Source organism: Stomoxys calcitrans, chromosome 4 (genome assembly GCF_963082655.1).
Source record: "Stomoxys calcitrans chromosome 4, idStoCalc2.1, whole genome shotgun sequence".
Classification (NCBI taxonomy): domain Eukaryota; kingdom Metazoa; phylum Arthropoda; class Insecta; order Diptera; family Muscidae; genus Stomoxys; species Stomoxys calcitrans.
This window is the reverse complement of record NC_081555.1, coordinates 123185483-123208295: the sequence shown is the minus strand read 5'-3', so window position 1 is coordinate 123208295 and position 22813 is coordinate 123185483. Positions and strand designations below refer to the sequence as shown.

At 38.5% G+C, this 22813-nt stretch overlaps 2 protein-coding genes across 4 annotated transcripts in view; one reads left to right on the top strand and one right to left on the bottom strand.

Moving 5' to 3' along the window:
* Positions 1–22813, bottom strand: part of LOC106095965 (mucin-2) — a 316849-nt gene that overhangs the window by 31498 nt on the left and 262538 nt on the right. The gene's annotated exons all lie outside the window — the stretch shown is intronic.
* On the top strand, positions 19139–22531 carry LOC131997020 (uncharacterized). Its single transcript, XM_059367262.1, has one exon. The coding sequence runs from the start codon at positions 19139–19141 to the stop codon at positions 22529–22531; it is 3393 nt and encodes a 1130-aa protein (XP_059223245.1).

The window sequence follows — 22813 nt, the reverse complement described above, 5'->3', positions numbered from 1 at the left end:
CGGATACCTGAGACAACATAGCCATGGACTGACGGAACCCTAGTATTGCCATCTGGAAGATCATGTTACACGGATGGATCAAAGCTAGAGGTCAAAGTAGGCCCGGGGGTAACATTCAGAACCCAGGGACTGTGATCTGTTTTAGACAACCTGACCATAATACGGTCCCGCATGCAGAGATCCGGGCGATGACGGAATGCGTGAGGTCGGGTGGTACTAACGCGAGTACGTTGATTGTGAACATCTTTACGAACAGTAAAATGGCCATAAAGGAAATAACAACCAATGCGGTAAGGTCAAGAACAGTCTTTGAGTGTAAGAAGGAGATTAACGCTTTCTCTGAGGATGGCAAAATCCGCATCCTTGGGGTGCCGGGCCATAACGGAGAATGGAGGAATGAAAGGGCAGACTATTTGGCAGTGAAGGCCATAGAACTGCCGTCGATAAACTTGGTTACCTCGAAGCCTTTCGGGTCGAGGCTGTCCAAATTAAAGGCGTGGACGGCAAACGAAACGAAAAAGTCGGCAAAAATGTGGGATGATCCGGATCGTGAGAGAACGAGTCTACTACTGAAAGGAAGTAAGAAGGAGATCAGTACAGATTTTTGTTTCGTAACGGGACCCATAGGACAACGAGCTTACTTATGCAAAATCGGTGCGGCAAGTGATGGCAAGTGTAGGGCATGTATGCGTTTCCTATGTCATTACCCGGTTTTCGCGTCTCACAGATACCGCTACTTAGGTGGGGACACGATACCAGACATGAACCAACTTAGGGGAGTGGTATGGAAAACAATCAAGGATTTTGTAAGTAGCACGGAACTCCTTACTTAAAATTTTTCTTATTCGAGGTTACTTTTTATACCCTCCACCATAAGATGGGGGGTATATTAATTTCGTCATTCTGTTTGTAACTACTCGAAATATTCGTCTGAGACCCCATAAAGTATATATATTCTTGATCGTCGTGACATTTTATGTCGATCTAGCCATATCCGTCCGTCTGTCCGTCCGTCTGTCTGTCGAAAGCACGCTAACTTCCGAAGGAGTAAAGCTAGCCGCTTGAAATTTTGCACAAATACTTCTTATTAGTGTAGGTCGGTTGGTATTGTAAATGGGCCATATCGTTCCATGTTTTGATATAGCTGCCATATAAACCGATCTTGGGTCTTGACTTCTTGAGCCTCTAGAGTGCGCAATTCTTATTCGATTGGAATGAAATTTTGCACGATGTGTTTTGTTATGATATCCAACAACTGCGCCAAATATGGTTCAAATCGGTTCATAATCTGATATAGCTGGAATGGAATTTCGCACGACGTGTTTTGTTATGATATCCAACAACTGTGCCAAGTATGGTTGAAATCGGTTCATAACCTGATATAGCTGCCATATAAACCGATTTGGGATCTTGACTTCTTGACCCCTAGAGGTCGCAATTATTATCCGATTTGCCTGAAATTTTGTACGACGGATCCTCTCATGACCATCAACAAACGTGTTTATTATGGTCTGAATCGGTCTATAGCCCGATACAGATCCCATATAAATCGTTCTCTCTATTTTAATTCGTGAGCCCCAATGGGCCCAATTCTTACACGAATTGGCTGAAATTTTACACAGGTCTCCAACATATAATTTAATTGTGGTCCGAACAGGACCGTATCTTGATATCGTTTTAATAGCAGAGCAACTCTTTTCTTATATCCTTTTTTGCCTAAGAAGAGATGCCGGGAAAAGAACTCGACAAATGCGATCCATGGTGGAGGGTATATAAGATTCGGCCCGGCCGAACTTAGCACGCTTTTACTTGTTAGTTTTTAGAACGCATAACAAGCCGATTACTGACTTAGGTGTATGTCTATAGTGGCATGGAGCAGATTAATATCTGCACCCTCCTTTCAACCTAACTTAACCTTAGATATGTCAGGCTGTGCCGAATTCCGGTCATAAGGAGTTTGCGGGAAATGAAGTTGATGATGAGCTGTCCAGAAATGGGTCACTGATAAGTTTTGCCTTTGCTGCCAAATCAATGAGTTCACTCCTGTGCTAGCTACTTCATATGAAGGACTTTCTATAAGCACTGCGCAAATAGGGTGCAAACTGACACTACAAGTTGCACTGTGGCCCAGGCCACGTGGACGAGTTTTTTATTGAGTCTAAGAGAGCATGACCTAAATGGGGGTCTTAATCGACCATTGTCAGGTCGGTAAAGTCGCTTTGTATAAAAGAAGAGGCAGACCGATGGGCGAGGAGGAGTTGGAAAACCATCTCCCCACCTTTTTTCTTGTTGTCTTTTTTTTTAGACAAATTTCCCTTTTTTATGAATTGTTTGTAGGGAAATACCTTGCTATCTCTTGAATTGTCTGTGAGATACCTTCATATTTATTTTGATAAACCCCTCCTTATGTTTGGGGATACAAACACACATTTGAATCCAAATTTCAATATTTACTTGGTCCAAATTTGAATCGAAACATATTTTTGTATCTTAATATTCGAGAGTTTTTAATATTTGTTTTATTCATATTCATAAAAAAGGAAACACGTTTCTTATAAAAATTTTCACGTTTTATTGTTGAAATCCATGAATGAGCGTCTAACTGAATGAATGAATGTTTGCTCATAGAGATAAAAAACTGAACGCAGAATACATCTTTCGTCTCTGTGGAATAATTTCGGCCTACGCAGTAATTCTTAATGCCAACTGATGAAAATGATGTTAGACAACATTAATGCGCTTATTTGTTTTGTTTTTATTTCGTAGCTGCCACTACGGTTATGAGACTTAAGACGATGGGAGAATGGATTGAGGATGGGAGCCGATCATACCATCGCGGTATAATCAAGGCGACGATAGGAAACCTGGAAGGAAGGGAAGAGGTTTCCGATCGGATACCTGAGACAACATAGCCATGGACTGACGGAACCCTAGTATTGCCATCTGGAAGATCATGTTACACGGATGGATCAAAGCTAGAGGTCAAAGTAGGCCCGGGGGTAACATTCAGAACCCAGGGACTGTGATCTGTTTTAGACAACCTGACCATAATACGGTCCCGCATGCAGAGATCCGGGCGATGACGGAATGCGTGAGGTCGGGTGGTACTAACGCGAGTACGTTGATTGTGAACATCTTTACGAACAGTAAAATGGCCATAAAGGAAATAACAACCAATGCGGTAAGGTCAAGAACAGTCTTTGAGTGTAAGAAGGAGATTAACGCTTTCTCTGAGGATGGCAAAATCCGCATCCTTGGGGTGCCGGGCCATAACGGAGAATGGAGGAATGAAAGGGCAGACTATTTGGCAGTGAAGGCCATAGAACTGCCGTCGATAAACTTGGTTACCTCGAAGCCTTTCGGGTCGAGGCTGTCCAAATTAAAGGCGTGGACGGCAAACGAAACGAAAAAGTCGGCAAAAATGTGGGATGATCCGGATCGTGAGAGAACGAGTCTACTACTGAAAGGAAGTAAGAAGGAGATCAGTACAGATTTTTGTTTCGTAACGGGACCCATAGGACAACGAGCTTACTTATGCAAAATCGGTGCGGCAAGTGATGGCAAGTGTAGGGCATGTATGCGTTTCCTATGTCATTACCCGGTTTTCGCGTCTCACAGATACCGCTACTTAGGTGGGGACACGATACCAGACATGAACCAACTTAGGGGAGTGGTATGGAAAACAATCAAGGATTTTGTAAGTAGCACGGAACTCCTTACTTAAAATTTTTCTTATTCGAGGTTACTTTTTATACCCTCCACCATAAGATGGGGGGTATATTAATTTCGTCATTCTGTTTGTAACTACTCGAAATATTCGTCTGAGACCCCATAAAGTATATATATTCTTGATCGTCGTGACATTTTATGTCGATCTAGCCATATCCGTCCGTCTGTCCGTCCGTCTGTCTGTCGAAAGCACGCTAACTTCCGAAGGAGTAAAGCTAGCCGCTTGAAATTTTGCACAAATACTTCTTATTAGTGTAGGTCGGTTGGTATTGTAAATGGGCCATATCGTTCCATGTTTTGATATAGCTGCCATATAAACCGATCTTGGGTCTTGACTTCTTGAGCCTCTAGAGTGCGCAATTCTTATTCGATTGGAATGAAATTTTGCACGATGTGTTTTGTTATGATATCCAACAACTGCGCCAAATATGGTTCAAATCGGTTCATAATCTGATATAGCTGGAATGGAATTTCGCACGACGTGTTTTGTTATGATATCCAACAACTGTGCCAAGTATGGTTGAAATCGGTTCATAACCTGATATAGCTGCCATATAAACCGATTTGGGATCTTGACTTCTTGACCCCTAGAGGTCGCAATTATTATCCGATTTGCCTGAAATTTTGTACGACGGATCCTCTCATGACCATCAACAAACGTGTTTATTATGGTCTGAATCGGTCTATAGCCCGATACAGATCCCATATAAATCGTTCTCTCTATTTTAATTCGTGAGCCCCAATGGGCCCAATTCTTACACGAATTGGCTGAAATTTTACACAGGTCTCCAACATATAATTTAATTGTGGTCCGAACAGGACCGTATCTTGATATCGTTTTAATAGCAGAGCAACTCTTTTCTTATATCCTTTTTTGCCTAAGAAGAGATGCCGGGAAAAGAACTCGACAAATGCGATCCATGGTGGAGGGTATATAAGATTCGGCCCGGCCGAACTTAGCACGCTTTTACTTGTTAGTTTTTAGAACGCATAACAAGCCGATTACTGACTTAGGTGTATGTCTATAGTGGCATGGAGCAGATTAATATCTGCACCCTCCTTTCAACCTAACTTAACCTTAGATATGTCAGGCTGTGCCGAATTCCGGTCATAAGGAGTTTGCGGGAAATGAAGTTGATGATGAGCTGTCCAGAAATGGGTCACTGATAAGTTTTGCCTTTGCTGCCAAATCAATGAGTTCACTCCTGTGCTAGCTACTTCATATGAAGGACTTTCTATAAGCACTGCGCAAATAGGGTGCAAACTGACACTACAAGTTGCACTGTGGCCCAGGCCACGTGGACGAGTTTTTTATTGAGTCTAAGAGAGCATGACCTAAATGGGGGTCTTAATCGACCATTGTCAGGTCGGTAAAGTCGCTTTGTATAAAAGAAGAGGCAGACCGATGGGCGAGGAGGAGTTGGAAAACCATCTCCCCACCTTTTTTCTTGTTGTCTTTTTTTTTAGACAAATTTCCCTTTTTTATGAATTGTTTGTAGGGAAATACCTTGCTATCTCTTGAATTGTCTGTGAGATACCTTCATATTTATTTTGATAAACCCCTCCTTATGTTTGGGGATACAAACACACATTTGAATCCAAATTTCAATATTTACTTGGTCCAAATTTGAATCGAAACATATTTTTGTATCTTAATATTCGAGAGTTTTTAATATTTGTTTTATTCATATTCATAAAAAAGGAAACACGTTTCTTATAAAAATTTTCACGTTTTATTGTTGAAATCCATGAATGAGCGTCTAACTGAATGAATGAATGTTTGCTCATAGAGATAAAAAACTGAACGCAGAATACATCTTTCGTCTCTGTGGAATAATTTCGGCCTACGCAGTAATTCTTAATGCCAACTGATGAAAATGATGTTAGACAACATTAATGCGCTTATTTGTTTTGTTTTTATTTCGTAGCTGAAAGATGTTAGTCTCTCTAAAGACCATTCATTTTTATAGAAAAAAAAAAGAAAACAAAAGATTTATTAGTGGTTAAAATAGCTGGGGTTTGTTTGTTGTGGCAAAGGTTCATTGGTTAACTTGCATGCAAAGAAAATTATTTCGAGTTTTTGCTTTTTATCAATTGTTTAGCGTTTTATCCAATACAAGTCGCTGTTGATTCTCTTACTATTTTGGCTCTTACCATTAATCAAATCATAGCTTTATACTATGCTTGCATTGGAAGTTGATAAAAACGGATAATCTTGAATTGAAATCCTGATTTTCTTGTTCTATGGTAAAAGAAATTTGTAGACAAATTACTTTCAAAAATGTTTCACAATCTATTTTTTAAAATAATAGATAACTCTTAATGGGCAAACAATCGTCTTGACAATAAAAACTACAATAATAGCCTCAATAATAGACTTTTGAGGCTACATGTAATTGATTAAGTTTTTCTATTTTTTTTATTTCAAATTCTACTGCGAGTGTGAGTTAATGCGAAAAGAATTCTTTGGCTGACCCAATTCACCTGACTATTGGCAATAGTATCGAAAACATTCCCATAGAAATATTTTACGATTTGTAAGATATCAATTGCGGACGCTCAATTCGCATTGCATTACGTTGAAGGTTGTTCAAATATAGAAACGAACAATCCTGCGGCCAAAGTGCACAACAAGGTGGAAATCTAGTGAGAATGATACAAAACACGTGAATCAATTTGAATAGAAAGTTGTGTGAAGCAAAAATTACGAAAAGTTTATTGAAAAAAGCACAATTTTGAATAGAACTGGAAATTCAACAAAGATTATTCAGGTTGTATATCGAGTATATATGGTTAATTATATCTGTAGAAGGACTCGTCACAACTTTAAAAAAATATAACCAAGAATCCCGGCACGAGCTTGCTCACCTACAAGAGCTTAATGAGGATTGCTACATCCACATGAAAAAGGGGCTACAACAACATAGCCAAGAATATTGTATTATTTTTTTGCCCTGAAAGTATGTTACTTTGTACACAGATAAAAATAATTTTGAAAAACAACAACTTTGGTCGAAAAAAAAACAACTGCGAATGTTGTTAATTTTCCTGCAACAATTAATTTTGAATCTCAACGACCCAAAGTAAAAATTTGTTGTTGAAAGGCACTCTTTACAAGCCAACATATAACAACAACAACAATATATCCATAAGCAAGGCAAAAAACCAATTCTGCTTCGGGTGGTGGTGTTTCTGTTTTCTTTGTTCGGCTCGCGTTGCTTTGATTTGTTCGTTTTACTGCTGCTCTCGGGTTCTCCTCCGTCACTCTCTACTTTTACCCTTAAAAACAAGTTTTAAAAATTTTGGTGCCGCAGAGTATTGAGAACTCACGATCTCATGTTTGGTAGTCTTGCACGCATCCTCTAGATTACCAACAGCATCTTCTTTATGATGACATAAATCAATAAGTACTGCTGCACAGTAATAAGTGTCTCAATTAATTAAATTTAAAAAAAGTAAAAAAAAAACTAGAATTTTTTTGTCTGAATACGAAATTCATATTTTTTTAATGCTGAATTTGCTAAAATAAGTTTAATGAAAAAAAATATAATTTTTTTTAAGCTGATCGGGGGACTCGAACTTGGTTTTGCATGTCTTGAATGACAGTGAGTTTTGTGCTCTTCATGGTAGTACGCCTATTTTTATAACTATCTCACCTAAAGAATTTGAAATATGTATATTTCAACAAATAACGTCTGCGTGTTGTTGCCTTGGTGTTGTTATCTGTTTTACTCAGTTCTCAATTGCCACATACAATGTTGTATTTTTAAACAAAGACTTTAGTTCTTGAAATACTCTATGATTGTTAGTGTGTCTTGAAAGCAGAAGTGCTAAGCCTCTCGTGCTTACGAAGAACGAAGCTCAAAGTGCCATATCGGATTGGGGCTCATAGTTATCCCGTGCGGGGGGCTGACCTTGAGTCGGGGTTTCGGTCTATGTGGTAGCTACATTTAAATCTGCTCCGATTTGGACACAAAAGTCGAGGGGCATCTACTCATCGTTCCAAATTTCAGCTTAATCAAGTAAAAAATGTGCCGTTTATGGACTCAATACACTAAATCAATAGAACGACACCTATATCCAAAAATGGGCTCATGTGGAATTTTTTCATTGTGTATGTCGACAGATGTTATATAACTCACTCATCTAAATTTCAGCACAAACAGATGATAAATGAGCTTCAGACCATAAACCGGGTGACGGCTCTATATGACAGTTACACCCAGCGATATAAGTTTGCTGATTTCAGCAAACACTGTCTGCTGATTTTAAATTAATAGTTTGGTAAAGTTTTGAAGGAAACCATATAAATTATTTGAACTTCTAAACGACAATAGAAGCCTTTGCTATATATAAATACTAGATGGACGGGGCCCGTTCCGCTGCGCTTTCTTTCACTCTCTTATTTTATCTAAGCCCTATACTGGCACGGTCAGGAAATAAGTACTGTTTGGGGGTGTTGGTATGGCCATTCAGATATTTCGCCCCAATGTGGATATCATATTGGTGCTCTACTCCCATCATTTGAGCCTTATATTGCTAAGGTCGGTAAATATGGCCGGTATGGTGGTATTTTTCGGGGTGAGGTGGATCTGCGTATATAAGATTCGTGCTCTAGTCTCAAATGCCTTTCATTTGAATCCCATATTGTCATTATTGGTTAATATTTCTATTTGGCGGGCTTTGGGGGTGGAGCGGCGCCCCGGATATGCCACCCTAAATAAGACTACCAAATATCTGTTTTTGAGATATTATAAACAAACAAAATTTCGCGTAAATTGCCCCACCCATCTCCGAGATCTGGCGTTTTTGAAAATAGACTAATGGGAGGGTCTGGTCAATAAAGTTTGGATGTTAGATCTACTTCATTTTCTTGGTTTTGGTGGTGAATTGGAATAGACAAACTATTTGCCGAAAGCGGATATCAGATTCATACTCTACTCCCAAAAACCACATTTGAGCTTCATATTGCATTTGTATATACTTATATGTGAGGTTTAGGAGGACTTTGAGGTGCGGGGTCCCTGAAAAACTTAACGATTAAAACAGATATCAGATTTGAGGCCCATTTTGCCATAATCCACAAATATGTCCATCTTGAGGACATTTACTCTATTCTCAGCAACGTGCTCTATTCTCAAATTTCTTTTATTTGAGCCCCAATTGCCATTGGTTAAGGGAGAGTTTATGGGGTGAGAAGATCCCAAAAACTCAAAAAAAAAATAGGATATCAAATTCGATTTCTACTACCAAATACCTATTATTTATTGCCATATTAGGCAAACATGGTCTGTTTGAAGAGAGTTTAGGGGGCGAACCATGAAATAATATCAGCATCGTGCTAGAACACGATTTTGTTTGAGCCCCACAATGTCAAGCATTTTGAAGGTTGCTATCAAGATATTCAGGTCCAGGATATTGGTTATCTACATTCATAATCATATTTTAAAGCTACCACTTGGGCTATCACATTTTTAAAGATCCGAGGATCTTCCTGTATCTATCCCAATTTGAGGGTAAAAAGTGTACTCTACTAAAAAGGGTCGGAACCGCTGACGCTAAGCCCCAAAAGACAATTTCATTGCGTTCTTTATTGTCGCGATCTACATGCCCTGCTGAACGGCAGGACGATTCTACTGATATAGACCTTTCATGATGGTATAATATGCCCATTTGCGACGGTTTTGGTTTTTGGGCGGTACTTCTTGGTAATTCTACACAATTTTAAATATTCGATAATCATATTCGTACTCTACTCTCGAATACCTTTCATTAAAGTCCCATATGGTCCTGGTCAGTCCACTTTTGATTTTGGGCGGTAGTTTTGATGCGGTTTTAGGCATGGAGCGGCGCAATCATATTCGTATTCCACTCCCAATTACCTTTCATTAGAGTCCGATATTGTTTGTGACGGCTACCTAGATACTTGGATCCAACTTTTAAAATTAATTGTTAATTGTCCCGATCGGTCCACTTTTTATTTTGGGCGGTACTCTTGGGGGACGGCCTAGGTATTTGGATCCAGTTTTTGACACCATATTTGTATATTACTTCCGAAATCCTTTCATTGGAGTCCCGATCGGTCCACTTTGATTTTTGGCGGTACTTTTGGGCTTGGGACTGCTCGCTAGGTACTTGGACTCAATTTTAAAAATCATATTCATATTTTACTCCCAAATACCTTTCATTTGAATCCCATATTTTCCCGATAGGTCCACCTTTGATTTTGAGCCAACCTTTGGAACGGTTTTGGGCTTGGGGTGGCCCCCTAGGTGCTTGGACCCAATTTTTAATACCATATTCGTATTTAACTCCCAAATACTTTTCATTTGAGTCCAATATTGACCCAATCGGTAAATATGTCCTGCCCGGTGTTTTTTGGGGGGTGGGGAGGCTCTCAGACACCAAGGAATACATTCATTCTTCCACTTTTAAATACCTTCCATTTGATACCCATATTGCCCAAAGCGATACATGTATTCTGTTGGGTGGTGTTTTCGGGGGTGGGGGGCCCCCGACTCTTAGTGTGACATTTTTATGCCACTCTTAGATACCATTCATTTGATACCCATATTGTCCCAATCGGTAGACATGTCCGTTCGGGCGGGTTTTGGGATGGGGCGCCCCCCAGGTTATTTGACCCCAAAATTTTACACCAACTTCGTGGGGTATCATAGGTGACATAAAAAATTTCGGTGAACCCAACTCCAAGATCTGGCGTTTTTGAAAATGGTGGTAAGGAGGAGGGGACGCCCCCCCCCCCCCTTCGATATCAAAAAATGCAGTACCCTATTTTCACCGGGGGCTCAACCTCTACCGTCTGTGAAAATTTCATAAAAATCGGTTCAGCCGTTTTTGCGTCTATACGGAACAGACAAACAAAGCGGAATTTTTTTTTTTAACATTTGTAGTTGTTTTGTTGCTGTAACTTTATAAACCTTAAAAATTATCAGAAGATAGAAAATTGGACACAATTGTACGTCATATATGATAAGAATACGATTAAATATTCCAATTTATAAAATTTTTAAGGGTACCTTTAACATGTTTTTATCTAAAAACAACAGAAAATGTTTGCTGCTTTAGCAAAAATTTACAGCTGTCCCATTTTCAGTAGATTTTCTGTTCATACAGCAAACATGATTGCCATATTTGGTACAGACATAATTTATTCCACTGCTTCAAATTTCAGCGAAATTGCTTAATAAACGCTCCCTTAAAGGTTTCAGAGCCTTAAATCTAGATATCGGTTCATATGGACCCATCTGGACAAGTGCTCATTACTTTAAATTTCAGTCAAATCGGGTGGTAAATGCGCGGTTAATAGGCTCAAGACCCTGAATTGAGAGATTTGTATTTATAGTAGATATATTCAAATAATCGTTCAAGAACTTAAACGGCATATGGAAAAAATATGGGTCTGCGCCAAATTTTACCTAATATCTCCATTCTTTACTGCCTTAGCATGATTATAACTAACGGAAGGCCATACGGACATTGTCAAATCGGTGTGTTGCAAACGAAATGGCCAAATAAATATATCCCTCATCCTATTGTGAGTATTGAAGCGCCTTCGACCGTAGCAGATCTATCAAAGCGATGACTGAACAGTTTAAAATTCACCTGTTCTGGGTCACTAAGATATCCCAATTTTATTTTCGCTCTCTTAACTTTATAGCATTTTGTTGAGGCATAAAACAATAAAACAGTAAAAATACCATCCACCCATTACAAAAACTATGTAATACGTCATCATTTTACAACATCCAAACTATACTATATTTATGGTTTCAGCTTAATATGCAACTGTTCATAACATTTTCCTGGTGGCCTCAGCCAAAGTTCCGCTATTTGTAATAGTGTTGGGTGTTTTTTTTTTTATTTTATTTTCAAACAAAACATATGCAAGTCATTATATAGAGTACCCCAATATTTCTTTTGGAATTTCTATGGCAAATGGATAAGATTTATTTAAACTGTCATCTTTGGAAATTTTCATGCGCTTCATCGGCTCCTAGCCAGACCAGACAGTGGCCATAAAAATAGACACTGACTATTCTGGTTTAAATTTATGCCCGAATGGTACATTGGTGACGCGACGCTTGACCTGTAACATTTTTGGCATGCTTTTTGAGCGACTTAGCCAATTGTTTGTGGGCTTATCACCCTACGCAGGCGAAGCGAGCACAACAATTCCCCTCTAGCGATTTCAAAGTATTTTATTGTCGATTTATTCTCCGACATTCCCAGTCTCCACCTCCTGTCTTGTTCTATTTGTTTATAGAGTGTTTCAATGTTTTTTATGTTCTTCAGTTTGTTTTGCTTTGTGGTTAATGAACTGAGACAATAGTTTTGCCGCCAAGAAGAATTTCTAGAATCGATCGTTCATTGTGTTTTGCATACTAATTGCTGATATTATTGGGAATTGAAAAGAGAAAGAAAACGCCATGATAATGTCTTCAACCGTTTTACCTTAGTTCAATTTGGGAAAAAACTAAGAGAGGAGCTATGTCATGAACATGTAATAGGGTTAAATTATACAGTGGGTGTGAAATGAGAATTGGTTAGAGCAAGAGCTAACTCAAAAATTTTGATCATTGGCGCCAAGTCTAATGCAAAATTTAAGGTCGATAGATAAGACATTATTTGTACATAAGACTTAAATGTAGCGAGCCTCTTCTGAATGCGAAAGTCAAATAGGGTATTCGATTCCATATGAAGTGGATTACAGCCAGAAAAATTGGTCTGCTGTTATCAGCAAACACTGTCTGCTGATATAGGCATATTTCTGCGTGGCAGACGGGTTCAAATCTCTCCTCAGTCAGCAACCATAAGAGGTCATTTATGGTGGTCACTCATAGGAGTGGCGATAAAATGCAACCCCGTGGCGTGCCTTCTGCCACTTTCTCCCCTATATTTATGCCATGGCACACACAATTTATCTACCTGTTCCTTAGCATATGATTTATCCAGTCTCTAAGGACCGGGTCCACCCAGAACTGGTCTAAGGATTGTATCAGTGTGTCGGTCCGCACATTGTATAAAGTCCCCTCGATGTCAATGCATACCGCCAATGTACGTTTTGGCATTGAAGGATTTTTCGTTCGTATGTACAACCTCGTGCAGTTATGTCCACAATACGTTCCATGGTTTTGAGTAAAAAGACGTAAGGTTTATAGGTCTGTAGCCCCTTGGTGTCGCATAACTTGACTTGCCGGGCTTGGGTATATATATCACCCTTGCCTCCTGCCAGGCTTTCGGAGTCTTTGCAAGCCCCAGGGACGCTGTGAAAATATTGGCCAGGTGGGGCGCCAGATAATCTGCCTCCTTCTAAAGTATAATTTTTTATATCGCAAAAATTCTAACAAAAACTTTTCTCAAAAGTCTTGAGAGTGAGATATTTTGTAACCAATTTGTTACGAAAAGTCTACTACTTTTCACAGCAGGTGCAATTTTATGCCAAAGTCATTAAAATCCAAATTTCTTTGATATATGATCATAAAATATTAAGGAAATGTTAAGGTTGTAAAGCATAGTGGCTTAGGAAATAAAAATAAATTTTTATACGCACCACCAAAGTATGGGGGAATATTAATTTAGTCATTCCGTTTGCAACACATCGAAATATCCAATACCGACCATATAAAGTATATACGAATGTTCTTGATCGTCGTAAGAATCTAAGACGATTCAGCCATGTCCGTCCTCCTGTCTGTTCGTTGGAATCACGCTACAGTCTTTATAAAATTTTTGCAGAGATTCTTTTTTTGCCCAAATCCTGGTTCGAAGATGGGCTATATCGGACCATATCTTGATATAGCCCCCATATAGACCGAACTGCCTATTGAAGTTCTTAGGCCCATAAAGGCTACATTTATTATCCGATTTTGCTGAAATTTGGGAAAGTGAGTTGTGTTAAGGCACTCGATATCCTTCTTCAATTTGAACCAGATTGGAGCCATACAGACCGATCTTTCGATTTAAGGTCTGGGGCCCATAAAAGCGCATTTATTGTCCGATTTAGCTTAATTTGGTACAATGAGTTGTGTTTTGCCCTTAGACGTCTTTTTTTAATTTGGCCCTGTTCGGTCCAGTTTTGGATGTAGCTGGCATATAGTCCGATCTCTCGATTTATTGTCTTGGGCGTATAAAAAGAGCATTTTTTGTCCGATTTCGATGAAGTTTAGAACAGTAAGTTGTCTGAGGCCCTTCGATATCCTACATGAAGATTTGGATATAGCTGCCATATAGACCAATCTCTCGATTTAAGGTCTTGGCCCCATAAAAGGCACATTTATTATCCGATTTCGCTGAAGTTTGACACAGGGACTTATGTTAGGTGGAGGCCACCGTAGCGCATGTCCGCCTATGACGCTGAACGCATGGTATCGAATCCTGACGAGACCCTCAGAAAAAATTTTGCTGATTGTCCCCACCTAATGCTGGCGACATTTGTGAGGTACTTTGATATGTAAAAACTTCTCCCCAAGGTGGTGTTGCTCTGCGGCACGCCGTTCGGACTCGGCTATAAAAAGCAGGTCCCTTACCATTGAGCTTAAAATTGATTTGGACAGCACTCACTCATTGATTTGTGAGAAGTTGGCCCCAGATCCTTAATGGAATGTTCATGGGCAAATTTGCACTAACTTATGGTAGGTTTTTTGACATCCGTGTCCTATATGGTTTAAATTGGTCTATATTTGAATATAGCTGCCAAAAAGACCAATATTGAACCATTTGGATATAGCTGCTATGAGTGCATGAATAATGCATTTTTCACCGGAATATGACGAAAAGTGGTTTACATATATACGCGAGGTGGTGGGTGTCGAAAGTTCGGCCCGGCCGAACATAATGCCTTTATACTTTTTTTTTAATTTTTCCAACATTTCCTTTAATTGTTAAAAAAATTAAAACAAGTAATAGCGTGCTAAGTTAGGCCGGGCCGAGTCATATATGTCCTCCACCATGGATCGCATTTGTCAAGTTCTTTGTCCGGTACCTCTTTATAGGCAAACAAAGGAAAGTGGATAAGAATTTCTACAATATTGGAGCTATATCAAGTTATGAACCGATTCGTGCCATACTTGACTTGGATGATAGAGACCATAGTAATGCTATTGTTCAAAGTTTCAACCAAATCGGATAAGATTAAGCCATATATGGACCAATTCAGACATTATTGGACACGTATGTTAAAGGTAATAGAAAAAATGACTGTTAAAAAATTTAGCCAAATCGATGGACATGGCTAGATCTATTTAAAATTTCATAGCGATAAATTATATACGTACTTTGTGGGGTCTAAAACCTTTATTTCGATGTGTTACAAACGGAAAGTGTTTATTTCAGCGAAGTCAGGCATGAAAGAAGCTTAAGGGGCTCAAGAGGCCATATCAGTGTCTTAGGTGGTTAAATCTAGTGATATACTATTGTGGACAGTATTTTAAGTGGGTGTTAAATGTCATAAATGTGTCGCAAACACATTTCGCACAAGTTGGGGTTGTGAACCCAATGTGTGATCAGCTGACTTTCGTCGCCCAAGAAACAACCTAGTAAAGGGCGTACCAACAAATTCCTGATCTAGGCGAAGTATTTTTCTAACCACCTTGTTTTTTCTTTAGATATTATTGAAAATAAAAATTTCAATAACTAAACTATTAGAGGTCGAAAATTTGATACCGCCTATTTTCCTTTCTTTCTTATATTTTCTTTTTAATAACAAAGTCTCCAGCAGCGCAAAAATTCCTCAAACACAATACATTCTAACACAAGTGTGCCACAAGTTGGCCTTTAAATCTTTTAAACTTGATATTAATCTAATTGTTTTCCTACGAATTTCAATTGGTAATAATGGAAACACATTTCATCATAAATCATTGAAACTAAAATGAGTAAAAAGGCAAAAAGAACTTTGTATACCCCCACCTCCGGTATGAATGTAAACTACCTTTCGTCGCAATCCGGTAAAAATTATATAACTTTAGCACCCAAATTCGGCACGTACATTGAGTGGTGTAGTCACTGTTCATTGAGTGGTATAAGTTACTGTTCAATTTTGTAGCACAAAATATTGGACCTTTTGCCATCTATATTTAAACATAAACCGATTTGAACCATGTTAAGGTCGGATATCGGGACGCTCAAAACAGCTCACCGTTTTAAATTTCAGCGAAATCGGGTATTAAATAAAGCTTTTATGGGCTGCAGACTCTTTATCGGCAGATCGGTGTATATGATAGCAATATCTAAATATAGTCCGATCAGATCCATATTTGGGTCCTATGTTGGGAGGCCTAAAACTACTCACTGTTTCAAATTTCAGCGAAATCGGTTAAAAAGCTTTTATGGGCTTCATACCCTTTATCGGGAGATCAGTCTATATGGCAGATCTGAACCATATTTAGGTCAGGTGCCGATAGGCTTAAAATAGTCCACTGTTTCAAGTTTCAGCGAAATCAAGTAATAAATAATGCTTTTATGGACTTCAGACTCTTTATCGGCAGATCGGTCTATATGGCAGCTATATCCAAATATAGTCCAATCTGAACCATATTTGGGTCAGATGTCGGGAAACCTTAAGGTACTCACCCTTTATCGGGAGATCAGTCTATATGGCAGCTATATCTAACTTAATTCCGATCTAAACCATATTTGGGTCAGATGTCGGGAGGCCTTAAGCATTTATGGGCATTATACCCTTTATCGGAAGATCGGTCTATATGGCAGCTATATCCAAATATGGCCCGATTTGGCCCGTTCATGAACTTAAACAGCGTGCATCAAAAAGACGTACTGTACCAAATTTCAGCTCAATATCTCAATTTTTGAAGAATCTAGAGTGATTACAACAGACGAACGGACAGACACACGGACATCGTTAAATCGTCTTAGAATTTTACGATAATCCCAAATATATATATACTTCGTAGGGTCTTACATTGATATTTCGTTGTGTTTCAAACGGAATGACTAAATGACTATAACCCCTATCCTACGGTGGTGTGTATAAAAAAGCTAGTGTTGACGGCCTTAGAACCAAACGTATAATCATATAAATATAGGAAATATCAATAATTCCAATTTCATATAAATCTTCATGTCGTATTTGTTTATAATGTTGTTTTCCATAGGCATCTTTACTTCGTGGCAATGCTATGGCGGTTGTAAGGCCATATCTATTTAGTTTTTTCTTTTGTGTAATTTCAACTATGCCATAAAAAAATAAAAAACATCAAAATTGTTTATTTCTTGTAGGCGTTGTTTTAGAAATTGTTTACATACCATTTCAAAAGCAAGACCCCATATGTACAAGTAAAAATACAAAAATACACAACAAAACCAACATACGATCAATAAGTAGTATGAACTCTTACCTTGAAACTAATCGCACTCAATAAAGTCGATAGCTTTACAATAAAAAACAAATTATCTATCATAAAAACAACTAACTCATAACACTATGAAACACATTTTTACCAACCACCATGCGATGGAGAATATATACGTACTTATGTATATTGATCAGTGATACCTTAGGTATATACATTCTTGATCGTATTGACATTATTGATCGCATTGACATTCTTAGTCGATATAGCCATGAACGTCCGTTCATCCGTCCGTCTGTTGAAATCAGAGAATGGAATGAAACCACTCGCTTTTACTCAAAAAACTTTGCACCTCAAAACTAGTTAAAATGATCTCAATTTTAGCAATAATGAATTTCATACGGGGCTAAAGAATTCCATGCTCGTTACACGTTCAACAACTTCTTAATAGCAACATAATTGTTTTTATATATAACTAAATAGTTCACTTTAAACTGCCCACAAGTAAAATATAATCTTACAAGCATTGAAACTAAAATGTAAAACTAATGAAAAAATCGCTATTTTCAAACTCTTTCGATGGTCCAATTGGGGATTGGAGAACACATCTGTACTAGACAACACATTTAGATCTTCATGTCTCTCACCCTCACGCTCCCAACCTCTCAGCTATTTTGAAGGAGACAAATTTAATATGAAACATTGCAATTACGGCCGGGTCGAATTTTATATACCCCCACCAGGGATCGCATTTGTCGAGTACTTTTCCCCTTGTCTCTTTTTAGGCAAACATAGTAAAGGAAAGGATAAAAGAAAATAATTGCTATGCTATTGGAGCTATATCAAGTTATGGTCCGATTCGGACCATAATGGAATGAATGTTGAAGACCATAGTAGAAGTGATTGTATGAAATTTCAGCCAAATCAAATAAGAATTGCGCTCTTAAGGGGATCAAAAAGTAAAATATGGAGATCGTTTTATAGGGGAGCTGTATTAGACTATGGACCTATTCAGACCATATTTGACACGTATATGGAAGGTCATGGGCGAAGCCGTTGTACAAATTTCACCAAAATCAGATAATAATTGCGGCTATAGAGGCTCAAGAAGTCAAAATCCCAGATCGGTGTAAATGACAGCTATATCAGGTTATGGACCGATTTGAATCATACTTTGCACAGTTGTTGAAAGTCATAACGAAACACGTCATGCAAAATTTCAGCGAAATTGGATCGAATTTGTGCCCTCTTAAGGCTCAAGAAGTTAAGATCCCCGATCGGTTTATGTTCATAAAAATATGAACACAATCTATACATTAGAATAATCTTAAGGTGGAGTAATAAAATATCTTAAGCATACTTTTCTTATCAAAATAGTTCAGGTCATTAGGATCATTTATCCCTACTCTTTCAATAGAGATTGTTTATCTCTTTACAGTTTATGGTTTCTTAATGCATATCTAATGTAGCCATAAAGTAAATGAGTTTACAAGCGATAATTGTTTAGGGTTTTCCTGCCGCGCATATGGAAGACGCTTAGGTAGTTTATGACCGGCTTATCACTTAAAAGGGACGCTGTAATTAGGTACTGTTGTTATTCGTCTAATAAGGAAGATAAGATTGTTCGCTTAGTGTAGTTTAAGAATTAGTTGGTAAGATAGTATATAAACAGGATTGAATGGCATAATAAATCAGATTTGAAGATACAACCAAACCGTACGGGTGTTTTCATTTCTCCTACTACAACATTGGTCCTTCGAGAGAAAGAGATCAGCGGCCGTAAAAAATATAGAAACAATATATTATAAATAAAACAGGAAAAGAAAAAGCCAAAAGGGCTGAACCAAGAATCATAAGAGCCAAGAATAAAGGCAACTACAAAACAAAAAAAAAATAAAAAAAAAAAAACAGCGCTAAGAAAATATATATGTAAAAAAAATACAAATAGCCAAAAAAAAAAAAGAAGGCAGAAACAAAAATTAAAAAAAAAAAAAATATATCAAAAAAAAAAAAACAAAACCAATTAATAACAGCTAAAAGGCAAATACTAAAAAAAAAAAAAAAAACAAATAATAAAAATGTCGGCAGATAGACATATTCTTTACAAAATTCAAAATAAAATCCTTAAGGAAATCATTGAGATTTCTGGAAAACTAAAGACGGAGAAGTTCAGAAAGGCTACATTGGAAAGTACGTCCAAGTCGCTAGAGAATAAAATGGAGGAAGCAAAGCTAAATAATTATAAATTAGAGCAACTTGGGCCGAATAGCGATGTCTACTTCAAGGACAACATCTGGGAGAGAATTGAGAGTTCCTATGAAAAATGCAAGGAACACATGCAACAAATTAGAGAGGAGCCCGAAAATGAGGAAACCGGAAGCGAAAAAGTGGAGCTTGCGCTACTGACAAATCCTACAACGACAACTGAGCACGAAAAGGGTGCAAGGAAAAAAGAGAACCAAGGAGCAGTAATGGAACAATTTCGGGCATTACAGGAAAACATGCTACTTCAATTTCAAACACAGCAGGAGCAACTGAAGAGACAGCAGGAGATATTTCAAAAGAAAATGGAGCAGATGCTACAAGAGCAATTATATGAGAAGAAGAGAGAAGTCACCCAGCAAGTAGAAGAGCGAGCAGCGTTGAAGGAATTGACCATAGCCACCCCACATACCAATAGTGAGAGAAAAAATGCAGTGCTGTCTCAATTCCGCAGAAGGATCATGAAGTTTTCCGATGCCATGGAAGCAGATATTTCTGGGGTCTCCATATATGCTCTAGAAAATATGAAGTCTATGTGGGAAAAACAATTCGACGACATCAAGCGGCTTCATTTGGAATTAACCACAGAACATGGAATGGAAGAAGTGGATGAAGAACTGGAAGACATAGAAGAAAAAATGAACACAAAAATACAAAATATAATTGTAAAGATGAGTGGCTTGAAAGAAGAATCACAGACTGTGGAATTAAAAAGGATAGAGATTCCATGCTTCAATGGAAATGTGGAGGATTGGAATTCCTTTCATGACCTGTTTAAGAAAATGGTAGATGGAAACTCTCAATTATCCGAAGTCCAAAAACTGTACTACCTAAAAACGAATTTAAGAGGAGATGCCTTCCGTTTAATTCAGCATCTGCAAGTCACAGACGCAAATTATAAAGCAGCATGGGAATTGCTGGAGAAGAGATATAATAATAAAAGAATTTTGTTCACGAAACTAGTGGACAAGATTCTGGATCACCCAAGTATAAACAGCCAAGTGGCGGTGGGTCTAAGAAAATTGCTAGACAGCGTGAATGAGAGTATTCATGCTTTAAAAGCAATGGATATTCCTTTAGACCATGCGGATCCAATTTTAGCCCGAATTATCATACGTAAACTCGATAAGGAGGGGCTTATTCAGTATGAGCAAAATGTAAAAAAATCTAAAGAGATTCAAAGACTGGCAGATGTGTTGGACTTTCTGGAACAGCAGTATCAAGCACTGGAGGCTTCAACAAGCAGAAAACAATTCGTACCAGGACTATTTAAGCCGCAGGATAGATCTGGAATGGCGGAAAAGAAGCAATGCCGATTCTGCAAGTTTAATGGGCATGATATTGTTGCTTGTAGGAAATTTGCGGCACAGTCATCGAACGAGAGATATAGTTGGGTAAAGACAGCGCAGTTATGCCTCAAATGTCTCAAACACGGGAAAGATAAGCGGTGTTTGAGTGATAGCAAATGTCAGAAGTGCGGATTGAGTCATAACACACTAATCCATTTGGAGAGAATCAGCAACACGAAGGCAATGACAACAAACTCAGCAACAAATGTTCTTCTGGCTACCGCCCAAGTTCGTGTAAAGTCTTTACATGGAGAATACGTAACATTAAGGGCTTTAATTGACCAAGGATCCCAAATAACATCGGTATCGGAAGACGCAGCGCAGCTACTACAACTACCAAAGACGAAGACGGAGGTGAAACTACGAGGTCTCGGAGAAACCATGGTGGGAATGGCAAAATCTAAAGTACTAATGGAAATAAGACCTAGATTTGTCAGCAACACTAAAATCAAAGTGGAAGCACTAGTCCTGCCGAAACTAGCATCAGCTCATCCAGATAATAGCTTCCAATACAATATTGGAAGATGGAAGAACATTAATCTGGCCGATCCAAACTTCAACAAATCTGAAAGAATCGATATGGTAATTGGGGCCGACCTTTTCCCACAAATATTGGAGGGAGGAGTTCGTCATGATGAAGCGATTGTGGCACAAAACACGAAGTTTGGCTGGATCCTGTCTGGAAAAATACTAATGAGGCCTGGAAAAGGTAGCGGAAGGTATGTTGCTACCACAACTATTGAGCGATTTTGGGAAATTGAGGAGATAGAAGACGAAGAAACGATCATGGAAGATGATTATTGCTTAAAACTCTATGAAGAAACAACACGAGTAGACCAATCAGGAAGATTCGTCGTCAGGTTACCGTTTGCTGAAGACAAGGTATTGGGAGAATCACATAAAAGAGCAATGGCAAGATTTTTAAATATGGAGAAAAGACTGGAAGAATGTACGGAGTTGAGAGAAGAATATGTAAGGACGATAGATGAGCTAATATCAATGGGGCACATGGTGAAGGTAGAGACGAAAAAACTAGCGAAGTATTATATGCCCCATCAAGCGGTTGTCCGAGAAACCAGTCTTACCACTAAAGTAAGGGTTGTGTTCGATGCATCATCAAAAACATCGAATGGAAAGTCGCTGAACGATATCCTTCATACAGGTCCCAAACTACAAAAGGACATATTCGACATCATTACTAAGTGGAGATCGTGGAGATTCGTCATATCAGCCGATGTGGAAAAAATGTTCCGACAAATTAAAGTAGAAGAGGAAGACCAGGAATATCAGTATGTACTCTGGAGAAATAGTAGGTCCGAGCCGGTGCAACAATATAAGCTCACTACGGTCACATATGGCACGGCGTCAGCACCGTTTCTGGCCATAAGGACGCTTATAGAAATTGGTAAGAGATGTACAAATCAGGGCATTGGCAATAGAATAAAGGACGATTTCTATATGGACGATTTGCTAACAGGAGCAAATTCAAAGGAAGAGTGCCGGGATGTTCAAAAACTAATATCGAAAGAGCTAGAAACTTACGGTTTACATTTAAGAAAATGGATCGCAAATGCCCCTGAAGTTTTGTGTGCCGTAAGCAGAAGAGAAGAAAATGAAGTACTACAGATACGAGAAGATGAGTGTCTGAAAACATTAGGGTTACAGTGGAACCCAACCATGGATTGCTTCACATTCAACATGCAAATAGGCGGTGAAGATAGAGTAACTAAGAGATTGGCGTTGTCGAGTCTGGCAAAGATTTTTGATCCATTGGGTTGGCTGACCCCAGTAACGGTAACTGCCAAGCTATTCATTCAATATTTATGGAGGCAACAAATAGAAGGGGAACGAAAGCCATGAAAGGCTATGTTGCTGTTTTTGTTTGTATGGTGACTAAAGCTATTCATTTGGAAGCAGTGAGCGAGCTTACTACGGATGCATTTCTAGCAGCTCTTAGACGATTCTTTGCTAGGAGAGGCAAATCAAGCGACATCTATTCGGATAACGGAACGAATTTCGTTGGGGCGTCAAAACAGCTTGAAAAAGATTATGTAGAAGCCATAAAAAATAACTTTAAAGTAGCGCCGATCTTGGAAAATGAACAAGTAAAATGGCATTTTATTCCCCCGGCAGCTCCTCACT

Coding starts and splice junctions, on each gene's coding strand:
- LOC131997020 (XM_059367262.1), top strand. CDS start 19,139: ATGTCGGCAGATAGACATATTCTTTACAAAATTCAAAATAAAATCCTT.